This window comes from Caloenas nicobarica, chromosome 27, assembly GCF_036013445.1.
Source record: "Caloenas nicobarica isolate bCalNic1 chromosome 27, bCalNic1.hap1, whole genome shotgun sequence".
Lineage (NCBI taxonomy): Eukaryota > Metazoa > Chordata > Aves > Columbiformes > Columbidae > Caloenas > Caloenas nicobarica.
The window spans coordinates 535,665-563,226 of record NC_088271.1 but is presented as its reverse complement, the minus strand read 5'-3'; the positions used below and the strand labels follow the sequence as shown (position 1 = coordinate 563,226).

The 27,562-nt window shown below is 54.8% G+C and overlaps 2 protein-coding genes across 4 annotated transcripts in view; one reads left to right on the top strand and one right to left on the bottom strand.

Moving 5' to 3' along the window:
* CSNK1G2 (casein kinase 1 gamma 2) overlaps positions 1-26,674 on the bottom strand; it is a 35,160-nt gene extending 8,486 nt beyond the window's left edge. Inside the window, exons 1-3 of one of the 3 annotated variants that reach the window (XM_065652242.1) lie at positions 26,496-26,674; positions 5,578-6,074; positions 330-370 (exon numbers count right to left, since the gene is read on the bottom strand). In XM_065652242.1, coding sequence (XP_065508314.1) covers positions 330-370; positions 5,578-5,764 — 228 coding nt within the window. In that variant the 5' untranslated portion in view covers positions 5,765-6,074; positions 26,496-26,674. Of the gene's footprint in view, positions 1-329; positions 371-5,577; positions 6,075-13,527; positions 13,553-26,495 lie in introns of those variants that run through there. The other 2 variants (XM_065652244.1, XM_065652243.1) reach the window with 2 other exon arrangements.
* Positions 23,420-26,697, top strand: LOC135999266 (uncharacterized). The gene is made up of 3 exons (XM_065652837.1): positions 23,420-23,447; positions 23,595-24,060; positions 26,004-26,697. The coding sequence occupies exons 1-3, from the start codon at positions 23,420-23,422 to the stop codon at positions 26,695-26,697; spliced, it is 1,188 nt and encodes a 395-aa protein (XP_065508909.1).
* Positions 26,698-27,562: the final 865 nt, after the last annotated feature.

The following is a 27,562-nucleotide window of genomic DNA, read 5'->3' as shown; positions in this document are numbered from 1 at the left end:
CCTCCTCCAGAGAGAGCCAGGTGCAGGGGCGGGGACATTAATGGGAGCAGGTACCAGTGGGGACCACTCTCTCCCCGAGGTCTCTCTGCCCCAGCAAGGTCCTGGAGAAGTGGAGACCCAGCTCTTCTTTCCCTGGGCCCAGATCACTCCACTTTCAAGGATGTGTGTTGCTTTGCCTGCCCTCAATTCCCAGCAGCGAGTGCAGCCCCCTGTGCACTCCTCCATCCATCGCCTATCACGACTCGCTCAAACAGCCTGGGGGGGTGAACAATCTCCTTTCCAGGTGGCCTGAACATCGCCCCCCTCTCCCCCGATCCCAAGGGACTCACCAATTTGATAGCTACGTATTCATTTGTGTAGAGGTTCTTTCCTGCAAGGAGGCAACAGAAAGCAAGTGAGTCTTTGCACTAACCCCACGTCACCCCCTCCCGCAGTCCCCGAGGGCTCCTGGGCTGCAGAACGTTCCAGAACAGGTTTGGCAGCTCCCACAACACATAAACAGACCTCGAGGTCTGAGCGGGAGCAGGAACCCGCAGTGGGGAGTTGCAACATGCCCGTTAATTACCCCCAGATGGGGACGGCTAGGGGGCCAGATCCAAGTCTGCTGGGAGGGGGCAGTGTCCCAGGCCAGCCCTGCGTGGATGGGACTGGTCAAGGCAGGAACCAGACTGGGACTTACTGGTTCTCCTCGTCCTGCTCTGGGAGGGCTGCCCAGAGTGGGGGGACACTGCTTTGGGGACCGGGCAGAGGGTGGCAGGGAGGAGCACTGGGCAGGGGTGTGCAAACCCCTTCCCCAGGGCTGAGGTTGCTCCTGGGGATGACACACGTGTGTGTGCATGTGTGTGCACATGTGTGTGGCTCAACCTCCTCCTTGGGGACGCTCCCACGGCCCCGAGGGCACAGGGGACACCAGGAGCAGCCCCCAGCATGGCCCGGACTGTGCGAGGAGGAGCTGAAGGCACTGATGTGCAGTAGGTAGGGCCAGACCATCCCATGCCCAGGAGAGCGGAAAGGGTCCCCATGTCACCCCAAAGCCACATCCTAGAGAGATCAGAGCCTCCACAGGTGTTTTCACACCCGTATCTGCAGAAAGGTTGAACTAACGGTGTCTGCACATCACCCCAGAGAGCCAGGAGGCCACGAGGAAGGGGTTACACCAGGGAAGTGTCAGTGCAACCCCTGCCCCAGGTCCATGACAGCAAAGATTAAAGAGTTTTGCAGAAATACCCGACTGCCCCTTCTGCAAGAGCCCTTCAGGACACCGGGCAGACAAGAGTTAATGGCAGCAGGTCCCCCTGTGCGGCCGCAGAGCAGCAGACACGCGATCCCACTGCCTGGCATGTGCGTATGCGATGGAGCTGCATCTGTCTCCTCGGATTTTCTCCAAGCAATTTGCTCAGGGAACAAGCTCCTCCTGGCATAAGATTTCATCTGCTCCGACTGCCGCTCTCCACCTGAAGCAGCAATAAATCCTGGCTGGGCGACATCAGAGCCAGCTGCTGAGCGCCGGAGTCGACGGCAGGATTACGGGAAGAGGGATGAATGGGAGATATTAATGGAGCGGCTCCTCCCGGGGACGGGCTCTGCAGCCAAGGAGCGGCTCAATCCCACCGCCTCGCTGCCCCTCTCCCATCCGTTCGCACCACTGACGAGGCACTTTGTCTCCTGCCTCTGCAAAAGCAAATCCTTTCACAGCGTAATTAGGGAGGGAGAAACTGTCTGGCTGATGCAAGCGTACGCCAGACCTGGGGTTTCTGGCCCATCATGGACCGACATTTTCTGAGGAGGTGGTGGGAAGTTCCCCAGACCCCTGCACGGGTCCAGAGTGCTCAAGGGAACCCCCAGTTCATTGGGAACTTGACTGGGGTACGGAAGGACTGAAATCCCGATGGATCCCAGCACAGATCCCTCGTCCCTGCCACGAGCAGTCATAGAATCACAGAATGATTTTGCTTGGAAAAGACCCTCAAGATAGAGTCCCACCATTCCCCCAGCCCTGGCACTGCCCCATGTCCCTGAGAACCTCATGTCCGTCTGTCCAACCCCTCCAGGGATGGTGACTCCACCACTGCCCTGGGCAGCCTGTTCCAGTGCCCCACAGCCCTTTGGGGAAGAAATTGTTCCCAGGATCCAACCTCAACCTCCCCTGGCGCAACTTGAGGCCGTTTTCTCTTTAGGCTTATTTTTCGGGGGTGGCAGCCCCCCGTTGGGTGACCCCTGGAGCGGCAGGTCTTCTGTGGCATTCCCTGCATAGTGGGGGCTGGTGGGAACCATAGAACATCCTGAGTTGGGAGGGACCCACAAGGATCATCGAGTCCAACTTCTGATTCAAACAGGCAGCACTATTACAGGATTCATAGAAGAAAAGGTGCTTTTGAAAGAGAAAAAAAAAAAAAAAAAAGGAGAAAAGCAGCATGATGGGCGGCAGAAAGTAAATATTTGCATTTGCAGAGGCCTTTGCCCAGCTCAGCACCGGCAGCGCCTCCAAATCCAGCTGCCAGCACCCACAAGACACGGCGTGTCCATCAGAGCCATGTGTCCCGCCAGAACCAAAGCCACCCATGGGAGGAGGTGGCCAGACCCAGGGGCTGTATCACCTTCACAAGCCAGACATGGCTTTCTCTTAACCCTCTGCTAACACCCAAACCGTCCCCTCCCGACGGCCCGTTTGGCAGCGGTGGGATCCGGCACCTGCTCCTGCACATCACAGTGCCGCGGGGAGGCGCTGGGCTCTGCGCCACGCTCCCAACCACGGCCCCACGGCTCCCCCAGCTCCAGCCCCTCGGCGGTGGCACAGTCCCTGCCTGGGCACCGTGACCGGTGATTTGGGTTCCGCGGTGCCTGGGTGACACAGCCGGTCAAGGAACTGGTCAGCAGCACTGCCTGACTGGGACAGGACTGGGGCGGGACTGGCACAATTCGTGTACCGCTCAGGATGCCAAGACTGGCGTGAACAGGGAGGGTGGGATCCAAGCACAGCTCCAGCAGCCAGGAACTCCAGCCCGAGCCAGGAACTCCGGCCCGAGTCATTCCCCTTCTGGCTTCCCAAAAATGCCTTGTGCCAATTTTTTTTTTTTTTAATTTTATTTTTAAACCGCTTTTGATTTTGGACACCTCCATCCCTGGAAGGACATCTGTCTCTCTCTGGGGCAGCTGAGGCACCCAGAAAGACAGACCAGCACCTGCCTCTCAGCAAAGTGGTGAAACTGGGCAAAGTGTTACCTGTTTGAGGAAGACAACTTCATCTTCCTCCATCCCCCAGGGCTGGGAGCTAGAGGAGTCACCTCCTAGCATGCTTTTGCGAGCTCTCCTGGCTGTTTTTTATGAAAGGAAAAAGTCCAAAGAAGATTTGGGAGCTTTTAAACACTGAGCTATGCTTTGGCCCCTGCACCCAGCCTGCCTCGAGAACTGAATACTCCACTCCCAGGGGAAAACGGAGCATCCATCCCTGTCCACCCTTCTCAGCGGGATCCCTCTGCTCCCTTGCCGCTCATCTGCAGCCAGAGGAATCTCTACGCTCTGTGCAGTCCCCAGAGCATTTCTGAGCCCTGATGCAGCTCGGAGGCATATCTAAGGGATTTGGGGAGAAAAGCCACATAGCTGTGGCTTCCATGAGATCTTGTGCTCAGGCCTTTACCGTGTTACAGCTGGGCACTACAGGGTGCGACAGGGCAGGAAAACCATGTGAAGGGACTAGAAGCTTCTCTTGCTGGTGACAAGGATAAACTCTCCCAGCGAGAATCGACCGCTGCAGAGCCCCCGAGCAAGAGCTCACGAGCAAACTGAGCCCAACTGCGCTCAGGTCCCCGCAGCTATGAGTGACCCAGACTGTGGGTTTCACAGATGCTCCTCAGACCTGTGTGAGACTCGTGTCCACCTCAGTGCTGTCCCCGTAAAACAAGGGGGAGGCCAAGACAGGGGGTCACGCCGACCCTCAGCGCAGAGCATGCCCGACAAAGCAACAGCCACGGCCCCGGTTGTTCCAGAGTCCTGCCCGGAGCAGGATCTTGGAACTCGGCTCACCCGAAACACAAACCCATGGCGGGACAGTCCCTTATGTGAACAGGAGGTGGGAGGACACAGGCAGATGCTGCACAGCTCTGAGCCCTCTGTCCACCCCCTCCCAGCCAGGGAGCCCCCGGTTGCATCCCCAGCAGGCATTCAGATCCACCTGGGGCGTGAAAGCAGTAGCCAGTGCAGCAAAACCTGTAAATTCTTCCTCTTCCATGATACCTGCATCTGGAGGAAAGATTGGAGCTCTTCACGACACCAGAACAGACAGATCCTCTGCTGCTGAACGCAGGAACCGCTTGGCTGGATTTTAAACAGAGCATTTTCCCAAGCTCTGCAATTAAGCCGCGATCCCATCGGGGAGTTGAGGAACAGGAGGGTTTAGCCTGGCACCAGCCAGTCTGTCATGCTGGGAAGAGCCAACTTTAACTGCCCACAGACGAGGTGGGTAAACTCACTCCACCCTCCCACCTCCCGCAACCACCGCATTTACTGCAGCTTTAGCTCAGAGCTTGGTTTTAAAAGGCGCTGTTTAAATATCATGGAGCAACAAGGCCCACAGGTGTCCCAGGCTCCCACCTGCCACAGGGACTGGCTCTCTCCCCTCTTCCCAGGGCACAAGCCCTTTCCCAAAGCACTCGCAGCCAAGGCCAGTGCTCCGGCTGGGAGAGGCTCCATCAACACGTCCAACACGCGTTCCTGGAGCTGGCACAGCTCTCCCAGCTGCCTGATGCCAACCCAGGAGTTCACAGCTTGCTGAACGCCCCCTGGGACATGGCCCGTCCCTGGGAGAGGAGCAGCCGACCCATCCTCTACGCAAGAGTTTGCTTGAACCATTTCCTGGTAAATTTGGTTCAAAATAGAAAGTGACTGTGGAAAGTGTTTGGGTTTTGTTCAGTCCTTTCTCTCTCCCCCGCATAAAATTTCAGGAGAGTCTCCGAAAACCAGTTTCAACAACCAGGGAATTTACCCAGCATAAAATACCGACTCTCCTCCCCAGATGTTTGCCCCAGCAGAGCGAACATGCAGCGGGAGGACAGCACCCCGTGCACAAGCGGAGCAAGATCTGGTGAGCACACAGCAGTATCTCGTGAAACAAGACGTATAGATGAGGCTCTTAGGGACGTGGTTTAGTGCTAGAGTTAGGTTATGGTTGGACACGATGATCTTAAGGGCCAAAATGATTCTATGAAACACGACTCACTGAGTGTTTCCGGACTGGGGGGGAACACCCAGGCCTTCCAACAGACATGACTGAATAATAATAATAATAATAATAATGCTCTCCCTGATGGACCCAGACTGGTAGGTAAGGGGAAGAGATGGGAAACACCTCTGCAATAGATTTTTTGGGCTGTGATGGGCTTTGAAAAATGAAGCCCAGTGTGGGGGCCAAGGAAAAGGAAACTCAGCGAAGCAAGTGAGGGCGTCAGCACCGTACGGCCAGACAACAGCCGTTGTGCTGAGGGTCCCAGGCACGTCCTGCTCCTCCTGCGGCAGGATGGGCGTGCCAGGGCAGTCCCGGCACAGGCGGTTATAGCGAGGACAGAAGAAGGCCCTTCTCACCTAGACGGAGCTCCCCGAAATTGCCGCATCCAATCTTCTTGCCGACCCGGAAGTTGGGACCCACCATTAAGACTCCCGAGTTGGTTCCAGTGCTCCGGCTTCCATGACTGCTCCTTCCTCCACCTGTCTTGGACATCCTTTTACCTTCCTCCAGCTCCCCTTTCCCTCCTCTCTTATCAAAATCCATAAGTTTGTGATACCCCGGCCTCTCCACGGTTACGCTGCTGCCATACAAATCCCAGAGCTGCCAAAAGTTGAGGGGTGAGGAGAAAAGAAGCAGAGTTCTTCTCGGCTAATACACCATCACGGTGAGCGGTGGGAGGGCGGGGTGTGGAGAAGGAGGGATAAGCGGCCACCCACGGGTGCTGGGTTACTGAAATGTTAGTGCTTTCCAAGGTCCCGCCGGGATTGTCATCGTTGCCCGTTACAGGGAGCTCTTTGGTGGAGAGAACATCCCGTGGAGAGGGTCCTCCCAACGTGGCTCCTCGGTCTCCCGGCTGTGGAAACGAGAGGGAGAAAATTAGCACCAGGAAACAAGAAGGGAAAGGAAATAAGGCGGTTGTGGGTCTGAACTCCTGTCCCCAGCTCTGCAGGGCCCCTCCAGCACCTCCCCTGCGTTACAGGGAACTCCCGCTACAATGAAGCTGCAACTGAGGGGTGGGAGAACCTGGGGGAGCAGGACCATCACAAGGTGCCCCACGTCTGGGATGTTGGTGTAAATAAATAAAGTCTGGCCATGGCAGGAGGTGAAACGCTTCATGAGCATCTCCAGGTTGGAGCCAGCAGTCACCTGAGGTGAACAACGTCCCCATGGAGAAATGGCCCCACGGAACAACATCCTTTGGAAACAGCGGCTGAGGTGCTCAGGGCCAGACTGATCAGACTTGAGACCCCAGGAGAGGAGGACACATGTAAACCACTGCGTTATGGGGCAAACCACACAGGCGTGGGATTTCCTAGGAAGTGAAAAGAGGATTATTCTCCCCAGGCGGCTGCTCGCCGGGAGGGTCTCTGCGGGTCCAGAGGCCGTGGCACCAGCCTCCATCACCACTGGTCCTTCGTGCCAGTGATTCTGTGCCAGGATGCGTGGGACAGGACACGGTTTCTGAGCAGCTCTGTGTGTATGGGGAATAACCGCACTCAGGGCTCCTGCGACGGCTCGCCCAGGCCTGCCAGGCTGGGCTAAAACAGACCCTGGCAAACAGGAACCCAGGATTACTAACACCCCGCTTGCCTCCCCGGCCAGCTCCTGATTGTCACTGCTTCCTCCGCTCTCACAAGCAAACCTTGATTTTAACTGCAAAGCTCAGAGCAAAGCACGGTGGCCACAGGGGCTGTTTGGGGGCAGGTTGGGCTCAGTTCCTCCTTTCGGCGACACCAGGAGCACAGCGAGGCCATAGAGAGACAGACAGATGGACTGGCACACGTACGCACGCCTCGCCTTCCCCCCAGCACCCAGCATCTCTGGTTTTGCTCCCAGCTCAGCCCTTGCTGCGTTTTGAACGAGCTGAGTGGCAGTCCCTCCGTATCCCATTTGTCCCCCCCAGACCCATTTTCCCTCTCCCCACCTCGTTCTGCTCCCAGAGCCCTCGCTGCCACAGCCTTAGCACCTGCGGGTTAACCAAGCAAACCCGCAGCGCTCAGGCTCCAGGAAATGAGCACACTGCAAGTCCTGACGCTTGGCCAAACACCATAAAAATTTTATTGGCTCTCAATAGCTATTAATAACAAAAAAAAAAGGCTTCTTGTGCTAAAGGGTGCATGGGGGAAACAGGGGAGAGTCTAAGAGCAATAGAGGGAAGAGACACCCAAGGCAGAGCTTGGCATGGGGGAAGGACCAGGGGGACGGGGAGCTGCTCCCGGGGGTTTGCATGACAACAAATCCTCACCAAGGCCCAGCACACCCTGACCACGGCCTCCTGGCAAAACGCTGCAGGGTGCTGGCCTGGTCCCTTGGGGCTGCTGTGGGTGCACGACCCCCAGCTGTGGGAGCTGCCTGTTGGAGGAGCAGGAAACAAGGTTTTCCCGCAGGACCAGAGCCCTCTCCTTCCCCCAGGCCAACGCCGCTGGCGCATCCCCAGCACGGAGCAGCACGGCAAAAACCAACGCCCAGGCAAACCGACACCCAGGGACCATCTCAGTCGAGGGAAACTGAGGCACACAGAGCCTTCCAGCTCCTTCCAGGCCGCGCAGGCAGCTGTGTGCCAGCTCCTGCCCTGACGCTCCCTTTCGGTCTCCATCCCGTGCCAGCAGGAAGCGGGTGGGAGCGGCAGCCGAGCGGGGCTTCCCTGCGCTTTGTTCTGCCCCGGCCCCAAGCACACATGGCTGACACGTGATATCCTGCTCATTCTTTGCTCCCCCAATAATTTCCGCTCAGAGTTCGGCGCACGGCGGTGCCCTCCCGCCCGTCTCACGCTTCTCCCACCTCCGCACAAGGGCATCGCGGAGCCATTTCCCTGTGGCCCTCCCAGAGCGTTTCGGAGCCACCTTCTCCAGACATGGCTCCTGCAGTCACGCTGCTCCATACCCCGTTTGCGTTTTGAACCAGACCTTTATGTTCAGTCCCGGGGGATTTCAGGCCCAGACTGTTTGCACAGTCAGGCGGCTGACAGCCAGAGCCAAGGGAGCTCCAGCCATCGTGCTTGGGATTATTTTTTTTAAAAAGAGTTATGGGCCAGTCTCTGCAAGGGAATTTCAGACAATGGTGCGAGACAGAGCCCGAACAGAAGGGACAAAATACATCTCTAGTCTTGATAAATACTGCTTCCTGCAAGCACTGGGAGATGGTGCCGTCTTTGTGTGACCTGCCCGCACGGCAAGCCCGCCTCGGGAGCTGCCGTCCCGAAGCATCCCGGCTCCAGACCCCGGTTTCACACAGCTGGGCCAGGGCAACAACCGGCAAGGCCGTGGCACCGACCCCCACCAGCTGCAATTCCCTTTTTCCCAAATCCGGGCGGTCCGAGCAGCAGGAAGTCGCTGAACCGCGTCGGTGTGAGTCAGGCCAGGGCGAGCGATGTTGCTCCCAACTCTGCCCACCAGCCTCCCCGCAGGACGAGCCGAGGGCTGCGAGGAATCTGTTTTCACATCTGAAGAGGCGACGGCTCCCTGGACCTCGGTACGAAAGCACGACCCACCTCTGTGCAGTGTCAGCGACCGGTCAGGTTTTCTACCCTGTGCCATAAAGAGATCTCTGGCCTTTAAAATTGAGAACAACCTAACTAGAAACAGAAACCATTGGTAAAATCCCAGGACTCCCACTGCTCTGGAGCAAACAGCCCTGTAAAATCCTCCGTTTTTTAAAAAGCAGCAGCCTCTGGATGGGCAACAGGGACCCAGACTTGTCACCCCAGGGTAGCAGCACCACGAGGAAGATGCCCCTGAAATCACATTTTGAACAGGAATCTTCACCCAGAGGTCGTATCGAGGCGAGCAGCCCCAGAAAAGCACCTTCTAGGCTGGGTTTGTTGGCCTGGTATCAAATCTGATGCAAGATGAGACTAAGAAAACTGCTTTCTTCAGGGGGAAAGGGACAGAGTGGGATGGATAAGAAAATAAAAAAATAAATTGGCCTGACATTTGGTAGAAGAAATTCCAAAGCAAGCTGTGGTCTTAAAACAAATAAGCACTGCCCTGCAGTGTTTGCAGTGCAAGTGCTCCAAGCCAGGGAACCTGAAAGCGAAATAAACTGCAGCCAAGTACAAGAGACTTCAGCATCTCCCCAAAACACAACCACGAAAACACTGAAAGTACCAGAAAGGGGGCAAACCCCACACTTGAGCAGTTATCTGAAAACCAAAGAAGGGGCTCATGTTGGTTTTGTTGAAATATTGGGTTCTTTTTATTTGCCATCTGGTTTTGAGCATGCCGCGTCTGCTCCAGTCACATTTACAAGCTTTTCCCTGCAGTCCTGAGGGTGAGAAAAAGGGATTGGGGGTGGGGGTAGGTGTGGGGGTTTTAAAAAAGAAGAAAAAGTTGTGATTGTAGCGCTAGCCCTTGTCTCTGAAACCTGGGACTTAGGCCGAAGGCTCGGGAAGTTCCTGGCCACATCTGCAAATATAAAATGCTGAAAACTTGTATTATATTTCTAAAAATTTCTTTCCTGTATAGTGAAACCTTGTGGCTGCTGAGAAAGGACTTGTACAATACCATCTGGGGCACATTGTTCTCAGCCCTTTATACACACACCGTGTTCCTGCCCGAAAGAGGTTACAATAAAACGGAGCAAAACAAAAGTGGGGAAGAAGAGGAAAAAATAACTGCCCAGAGCAGAGAAGCAAGTGATGAAGGTCAGGGAGCGGGTCTGCGGCGTTTCTTGGAACGGGGGCCTGGTGTCCTGGACCAGCCAGCACCCCTGGGCGGGTGAGATGCTGCTACCGGCCACAGGGACGTGACCGCACGGAGCCCTGATCTCTGCAGGCCTTTGGGATGGTTCCTTGAAGCCGCTTTCCCCGTGTCCTCTGCATTTTGCGAGTGAAAGAGAAACACAGCTGTATCCAGATGAAAGAGAAAGGAAAGCTTCTTGAGAGCACAAAAAGCGAAAAACCCTTGACACTGTGCAGCTCCAAGTAGAGATCACTGCCAATTAAAAACTAAAAATACTCACGAATACCCTGATGTCCCAAAGGACGACCCATCAGCTGGCTCCCAATGCAAAAATCCAGACCAAAAAGCAACCGGTTGCCTTACACAGCTGAAACCAAAACCTAAGAAATTTTAAAAGTTTAAGAGACAGATGAAGTCTGCGCTTACAAGATCAAAAGTCCTAAAACAAAGCAAGATCCAAGATCTTTAAAGCAAGCTGCAGACGGTCCCAGACGATGTCTACTAAGGTCTGCAGTTAAAAATGTATTTCAGCGTTCAGCGCCGGCAGCCAACCCCAGAAAAGCTGTGCCGTGACCCCAAGGTTTCCCAACGCAAGCGGTCGTGGAAAGCAGCACCAGGCTGCCCACAGGAGACCCCCGTGACGGGTACGGGAGGTGGGAGAGGTGCTGGAGGGACACGGGGCAGGTCCCCTGTCCCGCAGGAGAACCAGGGAGATGCTGGGCTCTTTCTCAGATTTGGAACAGTGCTGAGAGCTCAAAAACCTTCCCCCTGCCTCCTGCAAGGCATCCTTCAGGGAAGGGACAAGAACCCAGTAACGGACTGAAGAAATAATAACAAAAAAACCCAAAACCCAACAAAAACCAAACAACAAGCAAAAAGCCAAACCCAGAAACAAGGCAAAAGCCTAACAATGATAATAACAACAACGAACAAACCAAACTCAACCACTACCAAAGCAAATAATCAGCTGCACCATCACCTCCAGCAACACACCAAATCAAACGACTTGTAGCAGAGGCAGCAGGAATGTGGAGCTGCTGCTCCCATTAAAGCCACGTCCAAAAAAAAGACACCCAAGTCACAAAAACATGAGGATTAAAAAAAAGATCCTCAAAACCATCATAAAGCATTTTCTTTTCCCCTAGCATTGGGCCATGCTGTGAAGAAGATGGGTTTTTCTTTCTGGTTTCCTCTTCCAGCTCTTGTCTATTAAGCTTTACTCTAAATCAGAAGTGTTGTCTTGTTTCTGGCTATTCCCTTCCCCAGGAGGTTTTTAGACACCGTGCACTCTGGTCAGCTCTAAACCTACAACAGATCGAGCTCCAAATCACTTCCAAGTTCTCTTCTCCCAGCTTCCAAACACAAATACAGCTTTTTAATGCATTATTACGAATTCTCAATTTATATTTTTCCTCTAAAGCAGGTTGGTGCCACATCATCCCTTCCGTAATGAGCAGAGTTTCAACGCTGCTCCCACTGAACAGGAATCCCGCTTCACAGCCCGGAGCTCGGCCACCCCAAGTTCTCCCAGTACAAAACCAGTAAGGACTCACGCAGGATTCCAGTGGGATCGTCCAAGGGAATCGCCCAACCACCCCACGCTCTTGCTGCTCCAGGAACCACAAACCACCCCCCCAATGGAATCCAGCACCGCAACCGCCCCAAAAGGGAGTAGGAGCAAAACTGAAGTCTGTTCTCTAAACAGAACTAAATTAAATTAGTAAGAAAGGGAGATAACCACCAGTAGTAGTGTTTTTTACTTCCGATGGAGTAGGAACCACGTGAAGGTGTGAATTCCCCACGCTGTTGATATTTTAAAACCTCCTTTTCGAGAGGGGCACGGACGGGCCATACGAGCCGGAGAACAGCCCTGGACCAGCAGCTGGACAACCTCACCCTGAAAAGCATCAGCTTTACCCAGAACCAGCTTTCTGGCAGCAGTTCAGCAATAATCATTTTGCACCCAAAAATATCTTACAAGGAAACAGGTCCCTCTTCAACCAAGAGGAGTTTTGACGCGTGTTTGCTCCCTGTCTGCATAAGCAGAAATGGAAATCAATGTGTTTTAGACAGTCCAGATCCAGAACAACCCAGATCCTCAACGTTTTTGAACACAGAGTCACAGCTCTTCTAGGGCAGCTCCTAAGGCTTTCAGTAAAAGCAGCCACAAAGAAAACTTCACGAAGCATCTTTCCAGTGCTGTGAGCTGCTGTGCAATTTGCTCCCAGCCAAATGCAGAATTTCACTCTTTTCCTTGGATCTCCGTCCAAAGCAGTTACACCTGGATGGAAAATATTAACTGTGCTTTACCAAGGAGCCGGAAATACCAGGATGGAAAATTCAGCAGCAGCACAGGAACTAAGCAAAAAGCTAAAAATATTTCTCTAGGAAAAATAATAATAGTAAATAGACATATGCTAAACTAAGACCAGATCTGAAAAGCAGACTGGAAAAGATGAAATGCAGCACAAGCCAGACAAATCCACCCAAGAACCAAGTGCCTGAGAGAGTCCATTCACCTGTTTGGGTTCATCAGCCACAAATTTAAACTTCTAACTTCATGAAGTCTGCCAGAAAACACAGTGAAGCTTTATTAGAGAGCCTGGAAGGGAAACAGCTGTTTGGTTGGCTTTACAGAGCCCACAAAAGGGGTCTGTGCTACACGCCTTGATTTACCCCTTGCATGACATCTGACTGCGCCCCGTTAAGCCCCCGGGCAGCCACTTCCCGGTTCTCAAGCTGTGTCCATCTCCTGAGCCCTTCCTGTGGTCCCCACGCCGGATCCACAGCGCACGGAACCACCCGCAACGCCAAACCACGGCGGGGCGCTGGGAACGCAGAACCCCCGGCTGCAGGAGGAAGTTGGGTAGCAAACGATTCCAAGACCAACCTTCCCATCCAGCCGGCACGCCTCTGGGATGTCACCGGCATCTTCTACCTGCTCTCTGCTCTCGTCTCCCCTCTCCAAGGCCAGCAACGCCCCTTTCTGAGGCTGCGGGGCCAGGAGAGGTTTTGCTCTGCTGTTGGAAGACGGCAAGATCAGCAACAGACCCACGTACAGCTCCAGCCCGTGGCCCCGCTGCTTGTACCGGTGTCACTTTGGTGTTCCTGCTCACAGATGGGGCAATTTCTGCCTGAGAAACTGAAACTTGCTTCGCTGTTACTGTAAAAGGGACATCATAGGTAACAGATGGGTAACCAGAGCAGTAAAACCTGGTTCTGAACAGCAAAACAGGAAAGACGTGAGCTCGCCTTCTGCCCCTGCATGAAGTCAATTAACCAAGGCTGTAATTCTGTACAATCTATCACATCTTCACAGTTCAGCACGAAAAAAAAGCCAATTAGGATGTTGAAGTGGTTTTGGTTTTACTAACGCAGAGTTAGTCGTACTGGAAGAAAGGAAGTTCGTTACACACAAAGCCGAGGCGCTGGCTGGGAGACCTTAAAAGGACAGTACCAGAGTCCAGCTCCCGGCCCTTCATCCCTTCCCACAGCCCAGATGCTCCAGCGGTTTCCATGGGACACACACAGACATGCCGGGCAAGACGCCGATGATGCCTTTCAAGCCCCTGCTCGGCCCTGCAAGAGCTGGATTCAATAAGGCATTTCAGACACAGAGTCACTTACTTCGACAAGTGGTCTCAGCCGTCCAGCCCCTCGTATGCGTCGGGTTTTGTGGCTCTGCCGGCGGGTTTTCTATTTAAACCAGACAATAGATCCACAACACAGCAAGCTCCAGTTCGACACCGGATACTAATTAAATCCATGCTGCTGCTGCTAGAAGGCAGAGCTGCAAAGGAACCAGCTGCCTTCCAAAAGTCCACAGCAGTTGGCCAGGAAAATCTGTTTACCAGTCCCGTGCCCTCCCCTTCTCCTGCTCTCCCCTCCACACATTTACTGAGGTTGATGTAAGAGCAGAACCTGCTTTTTTTCCCTCATAATCAGTCCCATCCTGCCCAGTTCTTGCATTGATTTCATTGTCACAAGCACACTCATCTTGGCAGAGAGCCTGCAAAAGTTTCGTTTCTAGAGTCAAGACCCGATATTGCTATTTACTCCACTCACGCCCCAAGCATAACGCGCGAGGAACCAGCCGTACAGCCAACATCGACCCCAAGAACCTTCGGAGCAGAACGATCCAGCCAGATCTGACTGACTGGGAAAGGTCCAGTCCCCAGTGCTCACCCACTGCAAAACCTGGGGTTGCTTTCACGCCTGGTGACTCTCGGCAAAACTGGCTCTGTCTGCAAGCGGGTATCCAAAGGATTTCCCACATTAAAAAATGCAGGTATCCCGAACCACTGAGTCACGTTTGTGTCCTGGGAAACGGAGCAGCCTGAGAAGAGCTGCCGCTCCAACAGCTGCTGAGCGCTGACCTCTGGAAGACAATTACAGAGCCAGAGGCCAAAACACCTTCAGGGACAGCCCTATTCCAGATTTCAACCGCTGCCGCTGGACATGGAGCCTTTTTAACCATTTTTGCTTCAGTTGTGGGGGAAAAAAAACCCACCTTGACAACTCGGCCACCCCTTCACTGCACTGGCATGCGATACGGAAAAGGAGGCCGAACAGCGACAGATCCAGACGTGCTGCAAGCGGCACCGCAGGGATCCTGACTCATGGAGGCTGAGCAGTCCCTGCAGATGCTGAACGGGAGCTGCACAAGCACGTCTGGAACAGGCATCGCCGAGCCCTCTCCAGCCTTCCCCCACCACCACAGAACTTTCCGGAACAGGTTTATCTTCAGGTAACGGCGCTGGTTGAGCAGCAAGAGGCAGCAGGAGGACTCAAGGCACCTGCAAAAACCTTTCTGTGAAAGGGACGATTCTACATTTGTCACAAATGCACGAGTTCACCGCAACCCAGATCATCAGGTACCTGTGCTGGGCCATGCTCCAGAACAAGGCAGGAACTCATTGCATTCACGTCAGGTGCGCGTGAGTCAGAGGGTCTGACCACACAGTGGGACAAGACGTCCCCACAAACCGCAGCCGCATCCCACGGGCCGGGCGGCAGGAGGGGAGCAGAGGACACGGGAGGACGCAGGCGCGCGAGCACTGTGCAGAGGGAGTGCTGTCAAGGGGTGGGAGATGTTTGAGAGCGGAAGGAGAATGCGACCCTTTTGAGGATGTCCTCAGAGATCCCGCAGCCTTGAATCCCACACGCGCTTCCTTCTGGCATGGCGAGGGATCAGCTGTAGCTGGGACGAGGGGCTCGACATCTGTTCTCCAAAGGATAAGAGACGTTTCCCAACCCCTTTCCTGTAACAAAAGCAAATTCCCGGATGCGCAAGGCTCCCTTCCTTTCCTCCCCCACGTCCAAGCTGGGTGAGTCTCAAAACCTTTCATCCACCTGGAGAAGATTTCTCCCCGCAGAGGAGCTCCCTAGAGAGCAGGATGCCCAGGTGACACACTCAGCACTTTTTCGTCCCCACGGCCTTCAGACAGGCTCCCAAATAATAGCAGGAGACTGGGAACACGCTGCTGCTCCCAGACACTCACCCCATGGGCCTCCCCACAACACAAATGGCTTCAAACTGGCCAGAGCTGACTCGGCATCACTGAACAACCCAGAGAATCCCCACTCACTCCCACCCTCCACCTTCATCAACGCTTTTCATGAGAAATTGCTGTATTACAGATTTGCCTTGGACCTCAAATAACAGGGCTTCGTCCCAACACCGCTCCGGGACCAGGTCAGGGGAGGAAGTGGCAGAGATGGAAGCCACATAAACCACACCCTGTTTTATCCCCATCTCCAAGATTTGAGATAGTTACTCATCCCACAGGGAACGGGGACAAGCTGAGCACGCTAGGCCTAGAAGGGGTTTCCACAGGGGGTTTCTAACCCACTGCAGTTCAAAGCAGGGAAGCAGACCCACCAGGACACAGCTCAGCAGATCTGACACGCACACCCAGCCCGGCTGTCAAAGGCTTGTGCACCGCCACGGTGACACGCAGGTGACAGCGGGTTCCCCCGCTCCTCAGCCCATCTGGGGACTGTCACTCTGCAGAGATCTGCTGGGCCTCCTGTCATGTGTATCGCTACCAAACCCCTTTCTGTCAGCAGGATCTGGGTTGGCATAAGCACTTTTAATAGTAGATTTATTTTTTTTTCCCCTTAACCCATATCCTCTTGACAGAACCAGGTTAGGAAGCAGCTGCACTGGCAGATCTGGGGTAGCCTTTCGCAAGACACGGTAGGGAAAAAAGGGGTACCTGGGTCCCGTTATCTCTTCAATCACCAAACTATGGGTCATTGCAACTTCCCAAACTCCCTAAGGGTGGCAAGGAAGTGGGGAACAAGGCCAGCTCTGCTCTGTCCCAGTCCAGAGCAGAGCCTGTGCCCCGGAGAGCCCCAGAGCAGGGTGGCGGAGGGGGTGTCATTCCCACCGGTGACGAGGGCTGTTTCCATTTCTGGGTTGCAAAGCTGCAGCTCTGCCAACTCGAGCTGTCCCACGTTCAAGCCAACACCATTTCCCCCTCTGCTTTTTTTCCCCAGATTGCTCAAAGCCCCACACATTTCCTCTCAAATTACTGCCAAACCTTAAGAATTGGGGAGGGAAAGAAAAGGGGGAGGGAAGGGAAGGCTCCAGGTGGGGTTCACATGGAAACCTCTCCCCAGAGAGCTGACACACCCCTTGCACTGAGATGCCAGAATCACTTCCCTGCTGCAAAGTCATGGAGGAGCTGGCTCGCTGTGCCCTGCCTTACCCACCCGACGGGGACAGCCACCCGACGGGGACCACAGCAGGACCCTCAGCCCAGACTAGGGGAAGGAAAAAGCAGCACCGTGCAATTAATCTTTCCTGCAGGGTAACTGGGGCGGAGGGATGCTCCGTGGCACGGCAATATCCATCAGCTTACATGCAAGCGCCAGCAGCATCTTCAGGGAACGACGAGCAATCCACGAGGCATTTGTCTTCCCACCCCCTCTATTACAAGACCAAGCAGCTCAATCCATTACACATCTTTCCTTGCAACCTCCCAAAGGTACAGAAGCGACCTGCTTATCTTACAGATGGGGAAGTGAAGCGCCTGTGATTTCAGAGAAGCAAAGACAGGTAGAGAAGGGTGATTCCCAACTAACTGGAGACTAACTGGGACAAATTCCTAAGAGCTACATAAATACCCAAATCTGTTGGCTTGCAGTGAGGATAAGCTTCAGAACAGAGACCTATGTCCCGTTCCTGGTCATGCCACAGGATCTTTTTACTTCCCCATCCCTCACGTAGAGGATCAGACTCACAGCCCTTTATTAAGCACCGCAACAGCTTTGTGGATTAAGGACTCTGGTTTGTCACCAGCCTTCACATCAGAAAGGCATGTTCCCAAGGTCGTTTCTCAACTTCTCTCATTCCCCACCTGCGGGTGTTTTGTGCAGGATCAGAAGGACAGGAATGAAATAGGAACACCACAGGAGCGGCTACAGCTGAAAAGGTGGTTACAGAGGTGCTGTGAGGTGCGCAAGGAACTTTTCAAGGGGTTCATCCAAAACTCTCAAACGGGGAGATCTAGCGTGACCTCACTGGTCCCTCCCTTTACCTCACCTGCTCAAGACCTGCTTCTCTGAGCCCTACACAAAAGGGTTACTTTATAAAGTCCGAGGGATCACCCACATGAAGGAACACGCAGGATACATCCCCCCAGGAGGACCCATTTCATCTTGCTGCTATTAATACCTGGAACATTATTTGCATGAACACACTGTCCCTTCTCCCTCATTTCTGGGCTCTCGCTTCTCCGATTTGTCCCAGAAAACCCAGCCAACACACGTTCATCCTTCTCTAGAACACACTTCCATCCAAAACCCAAACCTTTTCTTTTTTTTGAGCTAATGACTTATGTTTCTGGTTCCCATCGCCTCTTCCAGCCCCTGCAGACAGAACACAGCTCCCCTGGCTCCCTCATTCATTATGCAGCCAATTCGTGGGCCTAAACCCATCAACGCTCATTATGGAAACGGGCCAAATCTTCCCACAGCTGCCCAGAGTTGTTGGGCACCCTGTGGGTGGGTGCTCGAAGGGGCTCCCAGCCACGTTCTGGAACATGAGCCCCTCTACGGCCTTTCAAACTGGGAACACAACAACAGAGGGGCCTGTTGGGCTCCAGGCAGAGCCCTCGGGTTGAAGGGACACAGCTCAGTTGTCACCATGGAGTTATCACCACCATCACAGACGGTACCAGGTGCCTGCAGAGCATCCAAAGGTGTGGAAAAGTCAGTTGCCATCTTCTAAAACAGTCCCTGATCACCACCCGAGCTGGACGGCGCTCTGACAAAAGCCTTGACTCGCCCAGCGCCAAACCTGTTAATAAAAGCCAGAGTCAAGCTCTGGCTGGACCTGGCTCTCCTAAGCTGGGATCAAGGGCTGCTCAGGAGCCCTTTGCTACACAAAGAGGGAAGTTCTCAACCCTTCAGAGCCGGGACGAGCTCTGCACACAGGAGCCCAGGCCCAGCCGTCCCCTCGGGCTGGCCTGCAAACAGCCACGTGCCTTTGATTTTGACTCAAGAGAAACATGTTCTTTCTGTATCTAAGCGTAAAACAGCCAAGTGTGGCCAAAAGCATCCAATCAAGAGCATAGCGCACCAGAAGTCTGGGCAGAGAGTTACAGTGTAGCTAAGGAAGCCCAGACCTTACTGAGGTCTCAGGGCAGACCTTACTGTGGCTTTTCTGGACCTAAAAGAGGCTGATAAGATGGGGACGGACTTTTGAGCAGGGCCTGTCGAGACAGAACAAGGAGTGATGGTTTTAAACTAAAGGAGGGAGATTCAGGCTGGACATGAGGAAGAAATTGTTGGCCATGGGGGTGGTGAGAGCCTGGGCCAGGTTGGCCAGAGAGATGGTGGCTGAACCATCCCTGGAGACATCCCAGGCCAGGCTGGACGGGGCTCTGAGCAACCTGAGCTGGTGCAGATGTCCCTGCTCATGGCAGGGGGGGCACTGGGGAGCTGGGAAGGGCCCTTCGACCCAAACCTTTCTGTGATTCACATTCAGATCCAGAATTACTGAACTGCCCTAAGAAGCCAGGAACAGAGGCCCAGGCTGCTCTCCATCACCGTGTCCTCACGCACCACGACCAGCCCACGCAGCCTGCACGGATGCCAGCAAAACCTGACCTGAATTTTGACACGCAGCACCGGCGTCCCAGCACACAGCCCCATGCAGCCGCTCTCTGCCTAGAAACCTGGGACAAGCTCAGCGCTGACCAGCAGTGGCAAACACCCTCATGGGGTTACTGTAGGCTGTGCGACGGTGTTTGTGTCACATTGTGAGAAGGATCAAACAGAACAGTGACAGAGGACAGGAGAAGCCACAAGCCCTTCACTGAGCAGGTCCAGAGAATGGGAAATCCTGCCATTAGCAGGAACCACTGCAGAGGATTTCACGGCTAATGAACTCTTGCTACCAAAGACCACAGAGAAGGCAAAAAGCAGCAGAGCATTTCTTTCCCGATAAGCTGCTTTTATCAGGAAGTTTATGCATGCTTCGGCCTGGCTGCCCACGCCAGCCCCAGCTGGAAAGCAGCTCCAAACCGGTGCCTTTAAATCCCCGTTGGCAGCAGGAGCGCAGGACGGGGCTGTGCAAGCAGACACACCCTGCACGGCCGCGCTCCCGCGCCAAGCACACAAACATTTCCTCCCGGCCAGAGCAGCCTCGGTACCTGCCAGGAGGGGAACACAGACCTGTAAATACGGAGACAAACTTGTTTCCTGAAATCCCCTCTGCTTTCCCCTCCCGCAGTGGATGTTCTTCACTCAGACTTCTTCCTTAAGCAAATAGAGCCTAACAGGCACTCCTGATCCCAGGCACAAGTTAAATATTGGCCCTAAAACAACAGCAAGTGCTTTTAAACGAATCTGGCTGGAGAAGCACCACTCTGGACTTTGATTTCTGGCTCTGAACAAAAATAGGAGCAAAGCAGCGAGTGTTACGCTCTTCTCTCAGGAGAAGTCGGATTTCAGGCTCTGCCTGTCCCCTGCCGGGACCACAGTCAGCAGTGGGAACCATCCCCTGCTCGTGCATTATCACACCTCCGGTGTCTGCTGTCACCGAGCCAAGCCCGCTGCAATGCATCCTCTGCGCTGCGAACAGGAGGATTTTCAGTTTCATCTCCAGGCCTGTGCTTATATACTCAGAGAAACATTAGAGAAGACCTGCTGGGAGCCCTGGGTGCCATCCAGACCGCAGCAAGGGCACTCGCACCTGTTGTCCTCCTGTCTCGGGCTGCACCACCACCATTGTCAAAGGCACCCACCTTTCCATCCAGCTGTGCCTGGCAAACTCATCTCTCCGGTGCAGAAGACGCTCTAGGCTGTTCCTGCTATGCAGGCAGCCCAGCTTCCCCACAGACATGCTAGCTCTTGCAAGAAAATCTCTCAGCAAAGTAGGAGCCTAAGAAGTCAGAGAGATGTCAGCACAAGAAAAGGGAGAGGGGAGGGCGAGGGAGGGAAAAAAAATACACCTGAAGCACGGCTGCAGCCAGGCTCTGAGAGGCTGTGGGCAGTTTGCACACAGAACAGGGGAGCAGAGCTCCTGACGTGGCTTTGCAAACAGCCCTGAGCAGCCAGAGCCCCCATAGAGCGGCCTCACTTCAGCCCAAAGCAGCCCCACGATGCTCCGTCACTGCTGAGCCAAGTCCATCGGGGCTGCTGCGTCACCGTCCTGCTCACACACCTCCCGCGCAGCCGAGGCAAAGGAGCCCCTGCCAAAACCACCTGAAACCAGGGTTTGCTCCAACACAAAGGGTCTGCCCACTGCTCCTCTGTGGCAAAATGCCACAAGAGATTTACTCAGAGAGCTTCAGCTAGAGAACGGTTACTGCGGCACACCACAGGTGTGCCTGAACAGCATACTGCACGATAACTCCCGTTCCCCATGTTTGTTCCATATCCTGCTAAATTCAGCGTGGTGCGTTAACTGAGTTTCTCCCAAACCTGGTAAGCTCAAGGACCATCTTGCTTGGCTCACCCTGCTCCAAGGAGCGGGTCTGGGAGGGAGAAAAGGGGCCTGAGTGGTGGGGAGCTGCTCCCCGACAACATCCCCTGCTATGCTCTGAGTCAGAGAGCCGCGAGGGTCTGCTGGGCTGGAATTCCTCTCTGTACTCCTTTCCCTGTACTGAAACACCTCCTTGCTTCAGGCTGGATAATCTGCTGGGGACTCTGACAATCTCCTCTCAGGATGCCCTGATCGGGCAAACACTCCTATGAAAACAACATGGGTTTAAAATCAGCTGCAAGTTACCTCAGAGGAAATGTTCACGCTCCATCCCTCCGAGCACTTCCTATTCCTTCGCCAGCCGCCGAAGCCCACTGAGCGACGAGCTCCAGCAAGTTTGTGCAGGAATTCCCCAGGCTTAAGGCAGAGACTAGTCCGTACCTGTCAGCTCCAAGCCACCTGGTGCCTTGTCCCATCTCACACTGACCCCACACGCAGAGACAACAGCTGCGAGCAATCCCTTCGGCACACTAACTGTACCATCCTTAATATCCTCTGTACTTGGGAACACTAAAGCTTTACTTCAACTCAAACCTCCATCGCCTTTGGGATAAGAGGAATCGGCGTAGTTGGGGGTGGGGGATTCCTTAGCCTGGTCCTCACCCACACGTACGGCACAGAAGGTGCTGGAAAGCACCGTCCTCTCCCTGCATCAAACTGGGGAAACCGGGCAGAGAGTACAAACTCCAGTGCTGCCAACAGTTCATGCTAAAAAAGGAAAAGGGCTTCTTGCTTTGTTGTTTATACCTCAGTGCTATCTCAAAAGCAAAAAAAGCAGCAAGATTTTCCTACCTGAAAACATTGAGCAATGAGAAGAATCTGTACGAACGGAGCTTCTGAGGCGTACAAAACCCTCACACCTCTGTTCTGGGTTTAAATTAGATTACTGCTGACCTTTCAGAGCCCGTCAGCCAGCACCCGACACCCAGGCAATAGCTACTCTTCGCAAGACTTTCCAGCCTCCAGAATGGGAAGGGGAAGGAACCCCCAGAGACGTGGCTGCGCTCCCAGGGTACCCACAAACCTCCCGGCACCGCTGCCCCCACGCAGGCTGCTCGGCTGCAGAGCTCTTCAGAGGAAAGCTTCACAAAATCCGAGTTCAAGACCAGCCTTAACCCCTGTTTATTAACTCAAGAACATCCCTCTCAGGCTGACAAAGCCCATGTGTCACCTGCCAACTGCCTAATTCACCATTTGCAAAGCAAAAGCCAGGCCTCCCTCATTAAAAAACATTATGTAATGTTAAATAACAAAGGGCTACAGGACAGTCTCTAGTTGGTGGACAAGTGAAATTGAATGATAAAAAAAATTAACGCTTCTTTCTTCTAGACTCTCAGTGTCTCAAACACCCTGAGAGCCCAACACGTGCCTTATTTCCAATACCTTATTCCCAAGACATGGTTGCAACAGCACCTTGGCTCATTCCAATGCTCTCGCACTCAACTTATCACCACCCCTGCCCCTGGGACACCAAACAAAACGCTTTGTCAAAGCGCCATCCCCACCAGACAACAGCGGGGCTGAGGCTGGAGAGGAAGCAGAGGTCTTGGTTTTAGTGTCACAGGTGAACTTGCCTCAAGACATCAAGACCTTCGTTTCCTGCATGAGAACATTCACACTGCAACGTTTTAAGTGACACGGTCTGACAGCGGTGGAGAAGGCAGATGGCAGCAGGACACTGCTGGAAAACGTGACTGTCACCAGCCTTCCAGCAGAACACAGACTTCATGGGTGCTGGGAAACCTTCCTGGACACATGGCGAACTTTGTCCATCCTCTTTTTGGAACCAAAGCAGCCAAATTCAAGTGTTTCAAGAAATAATTGACTTTCTCTACTCCAGGAGCAAACTCTCCTTACTGTGAGCTGTGAAAGAAATCATGAACATCTTGCTCCAAACAGCATTTTAAACCACCCTGCAAATTCTCACCTCCAGGTTTCAGCTTACCTGAAGAACCATTTCCTAAATTGCACAGCGTGGGATCACCTCAGCGCTTATCGAGTGCACCAATCTGCTGCACCGTTACCATCGCAGCAAGCGGAAGACAGACAGACGTTTTGTGGTTTTACACACGCCGCGCTTGCCCCCAGCACACGCTGTACCACCCCTCCCTCCCCATGGCAGCGGGGCTGGCGGAACCCACGAGCCATGGGGATCAGAGCTCTGAGCAGCTCGTGGCGAGACAAGCCTGGAAAGAGCAGATCCGGGTTTCACCCCCGCTGCCAGAGAAGGCAGGAGGCATCTGGGAACGTCTCAGTTCAATGCATGCTCTGCAGTAAGCTTTTTTTTTTGAGCCAGTTATTAAGAATAATGCATCAACATAACATGCAAGGGAGGGGTTGTCCAACAGGAAGGGCTGCAGGGCTGCAGCCTGCACAGGGATTTCGAATTCCCCAGGAAACAGAGGGCAGCAGCGGGAATCTGGGAGCCAGAGGGAGAGCCCGAATACTCCACGTTCGGCTGCCCAGCGGAAAAGTCACTTTTACACTTTCCTCACCACTGAGCCCTGTTTCTTCTCTACAGCGATGGACCTACCGGAGACGCAGACTGCCAGTAGGAAGTATAAACATCCATCGGAATAAAAATCTCAGAACTATTTATAAGCACACGGCTTTTCTAATGGGAAGATAACTTGTTCTCTGGCAGAATCACAGAGTTGCTGGGAACTCTGCTCCCTCTCTTTTCCCTCCTGCCTCGCAGGGTACGGCAGCACTGGAGCAGCCTCCAAGCCGCACCAAGGCCGGGTCCGAGGATGGAGCCTCAGTTTCACAGCTTCTCACTGCGCCCGGGACAAGCCAAGTCTGTCTAGTCCAAGCCCAATTACAAGGCTGCGGGCAGAGCTGTTCCCACAAGCTCTGACAAAAAGCCGTGGTAAGCACAAGCAGGAAGCTCCTGCGTTGCCACCTGAGTCTCCCCCCTCTCAGCAGCTCTATGAAGGAAGAGAGTTTGACTCCTGCTGCAGCCCAAGTCACAGGAGCAGCGCAAGGCGAACCAGGCCACCGAGCGCTGGAACCGAACGCCACGTTAACCGGCCCTGCCGAGGGAAAGGAGAGCGGGTGTTCCACAGCCCCCAGGTCTGCAGCCCTCCTGCGCGTCCCCAGGAAGGAGCCAAAGCACTCCAGGGACAGCTGCTCACCCGAGGCTTCCTCACCATCTCAGACAAACCGTTAGTGCCTGTAGTGCTGCAGTTCCCCTGTTTCAGAGGCAGAGATAAACAGCTCGTACCCAGCCCAGCTCACACGAGGACTGGTCCTTCCAGTGGCCTGTAATGCCCCCGGACCAGCAGCCAGGCACACACCTGGATGGCCCAGCCAAAGCTCAGGACTGCTGGTCCAGCCCAGCTCACCAGAGCTCCTCCTAGCCAGGAAAACCACAGCGCCGGGGGGAGAAAAGGCTCCAGAGCACAATCAGGCCCGAGTCCAGTAAACATGTTTATTGGCAGTTGCTCTCGGACATGGTCTCTTCCAGCCCAGTGGGGCTGGAGGGGGTGGGGGGAAAAATACTGATTGTCCACGAGCACAACCCTCATGTCATTCCCATTGATCCGCTGAGTCACTCCCGTATTAACAGTTTTGACAACGCTCGGGCTACACAGGAGCTCGGAAACGGAATACAAAACAAGAGACGAGGCAAAGAGAAGCCTCTCTATATCCTGACACCGGTGGAGAGAAGCACTTGCAGGGCAGAATCCAGAAACCTGCTAAACTGCAAGTGCTGACTTCCTCCTCTCCACTCGCTCTTCTGAAGAGTGCTGCAACAAGAAAACCAAACACGGACCACAGTGCAAGGGCAGAACACAGAGCTCCATTCAGCGCGCCCACAGAAACTGCCCAGAATAAACAGTCTCCCCTGCAAACCACCACCAACTGCACCCCAGTCGTTTTGGTGCGGGTGTAAACCAGAGCGGCAGCTGTTTTTACAGAGAAACTACAGAAGTGATTTATAAGGCCTTACAGATTCGGAAGCTAACGAGGAAGAGATGAAATCCCGAGGCAGACTGACACAGGAGGGCAGTTGACTCTACAAGCTAATGAGACAATCCCAGGGGGTCCCCGGGCGTGGGGGGACAACGAGAACCTGTCCCCGGCCAGGCAGCGCAGTCACGTTAGACCATCCTCGTCTGCACCACAAGACAACAACCCACCAGTGGCCCAAAAGGTGCTCAGCAGCGATCAAATCATCACTGAACAACACGCCTATCTGTAACGCACCAAATTAAACCAAACCAAACAAATCTTTGGTAAGTTCCTCCCAGGAGTCAGGCCTACCCCGCCACAGAGAAGGCCTCGCCATGGATCCCCATGGAGGCCTCCTGCCCTAATTTACAGCAATTCTCTTTCAGACGCACTGGCAAACACCAAACGTTCCCTCCAATTTGTTATATAAGGCCCAATTTTTAAACTTGTGTGCTGGCGGTGGGGAGATGGGGCACATGGCCTGACAGGACAGTCCCACCGGCAGAGGAACCTACAGACTCCTCGGAATTTATCTCCAGATATCCAACCAGTTATTGTACAAAAGGAAAACAAATGGCTTAGTTAATGAGGCAACTTCCAAACACACTGGTACGAACCACTCACAGTCATTTTACACACGGTTTGACCCGGGTCCTGGTTACCCCAGCTTGTTTAGAACGGACTAATTTCATGGCAACTTGAAAGATGTTTAACAAACTTCGTTTTTTTAACTTCAAAAATACATCTAAGACAGCAGGTCCCCACGCTGCCCGGACCACAGGCCATTCCTCAAAAGACACATTTTCAAAAGAAAAGACACCTTGCCAAACATCCCCACAGCTTCAATTTGTCCCCCGTGGTCCAAGAGCATCACTCAATTCCCTTCTGCCACCGCCAAACAGGAGACACAGGCCTCTGGTGGCCTCGCTCGCTGTAACGCTCCCTTCTTGGCTGCCTTAGAGCGGCTGAAGTCAGCTCCTGTCTGGTGGGGGCAGAACGGGGAGGGTATTTTTCCTGTTTCTCACATTCATCCTCACCAGCTTTGCTAAAGAAAAAAACCAAACCAAAAAACAACAGAAAAAACCCAACACCAAACCAAACAAAAAAAAAGCTATTTTAAATACCAGATTCAGCACAGTCCCTTTCCCCAAAGAATCACTTCCCAGCCCCTTGGAGAGAGGAAAGCCGCCCACAAAGGAGCCAACATCCTGCGAGGTGCGGCCCCGCCGGGCCGGCCAGGGCAGGGACCCCATCCCGCACCCCCCGCTCGCAAAGGGGCCTCGGGGGCGCCGCGGTCTCGGGTGGACCCGAACCCCGTCCCCAGGGCTACAAAACGCGCATCGCCGGGAGGGACCGGAGCGAGGCGGCCCCAGGCCCGCAGCCCCCGGCCCCCGCAGCCCCCCGGGCCCAGCCGGCCCGCCCCGTGCCCCGCCATACCCCAGGCCCAGCCCCGGTGCCTATCTCGCCCCACGGCCCCTTCTCCCCTCCGGGCCCGGCCCGGCCCCGCAGCCGGCCCAGCGCCCCGGCTCCCGCCGCCCCCGCCTGAGGCGCCGCCCGGCCCGGCCTCCCCCCGCCACCTCCTCCCCGGCACTGCCCGGTCCCGGCCGGGGCGAACCGCAGCAACAGGGCAGCCCGGCGCGGTTACCTCCGCGGGCTCTCAGCGCCGGGCCGCGCTGCCGCTGCCCCGCGGCCGCCTCCCCATGGCGGCGCCCCCGGCCCCGCTCTCCTCACGCCGCCTCTCGCCTCCTCTCACCACTCCGCGGGCAGCGGCCAGCCAGCGACAGCGCTACGCCACCGGCGTAGGCTCCCCTCGCGCCCATGCGCCCCCCGCCATGCCGCTGGCGTAAGCGCCTTTCCTGAATACCAAGTCCGAAGCGGAGAGGCCCGGCGGAGCTCGGCGCAAGCGCAGCCGGCGGCAGGGTGGTGGCGCAACGGCGTTGGCGCAAAGCGCGTTGGAGAATAGGAGGCTTGAGGAGAGCGACGAGAGGGCGACTTTGCAGCAGCGCGGGGGCGCTTTACGGCAACGCCGCGCTTGGCGGCCACCGGCGGGGCTCCCGTTAACTCCCGGCTGCCCGGCCGGGGCCCAGCTCCCCCACAGGGGCTATAGGGTGCCCTATAGGGGACGATGGGCAGCCCCACTATAGCGCTCAGCTGGCACTAGGGCCTGGGGGGATGATCTCCGGGGAGGAATTGGAGTGACTCAGGTGTCGTTCAACCACAAAAAATTATCTTGGCGAAGGAAGGCACAGCTGGGAGAATCACAGAATCATTTTGGCTGGAAAAGACCCCCAAGCTCATCGAGTCCGACCATAACCCAGCCCTGGCACTGCCCCGTGTCCTGAGAACCTCATGTCCGTCTGTCCAACCCCTCCAGGGATGGTGACTCCAGCACTGCCCTGGGCAGCCTGTTCCAGTGCCCCACAGCCCTTTGGGGAAGAAATTGTTCCCCAGATCCAACCTCAACCTCCCCTGGCGCAACTTGAGGCCGTTTCCTCTGGTCCTGGCGCTTGTTCCTGGGGAGCAGAGCCCGACCCCCCCTGGCTCCCAGCTCCTTTCAGGCAGGTCAGAGATCAGAAGGTCTCCCCTCAGCTCCTGTTCTCCAGCTGAACCCCCAGCTCCCTCAGCCACTCCCATCACACTTGTGCTTCAGGTCCCTCACCAGCTTCTTCGCCCTTCTCTGAACTCTCGCCTTTCGGGTGACACTGGAAGGGG

Excerpts from the sequence above, each read along its gene's own strand:
- LOC135999266 (XM_065652837.1), top strand. The coding sequence starts at position 23,420 with ATGGACCTACCGGAGACGCAGACTGCCA. Across the intron at positions 23,448-23,594 it reads ACCGGAGACGCAGACTGCCA|GGTACGGCAGCACTGGAGCA; the intron begins GTAGGAAGTATA and ends CCTGCCTCGCAG. Across the intron at positions 24,061-26,003 it reads CTCACCATCTCAGACAAACC|AATCACTTCCCAGCCCCTTG; the intron begins GTTAGTGCCTGT and ends CTTTCCCCAAAG.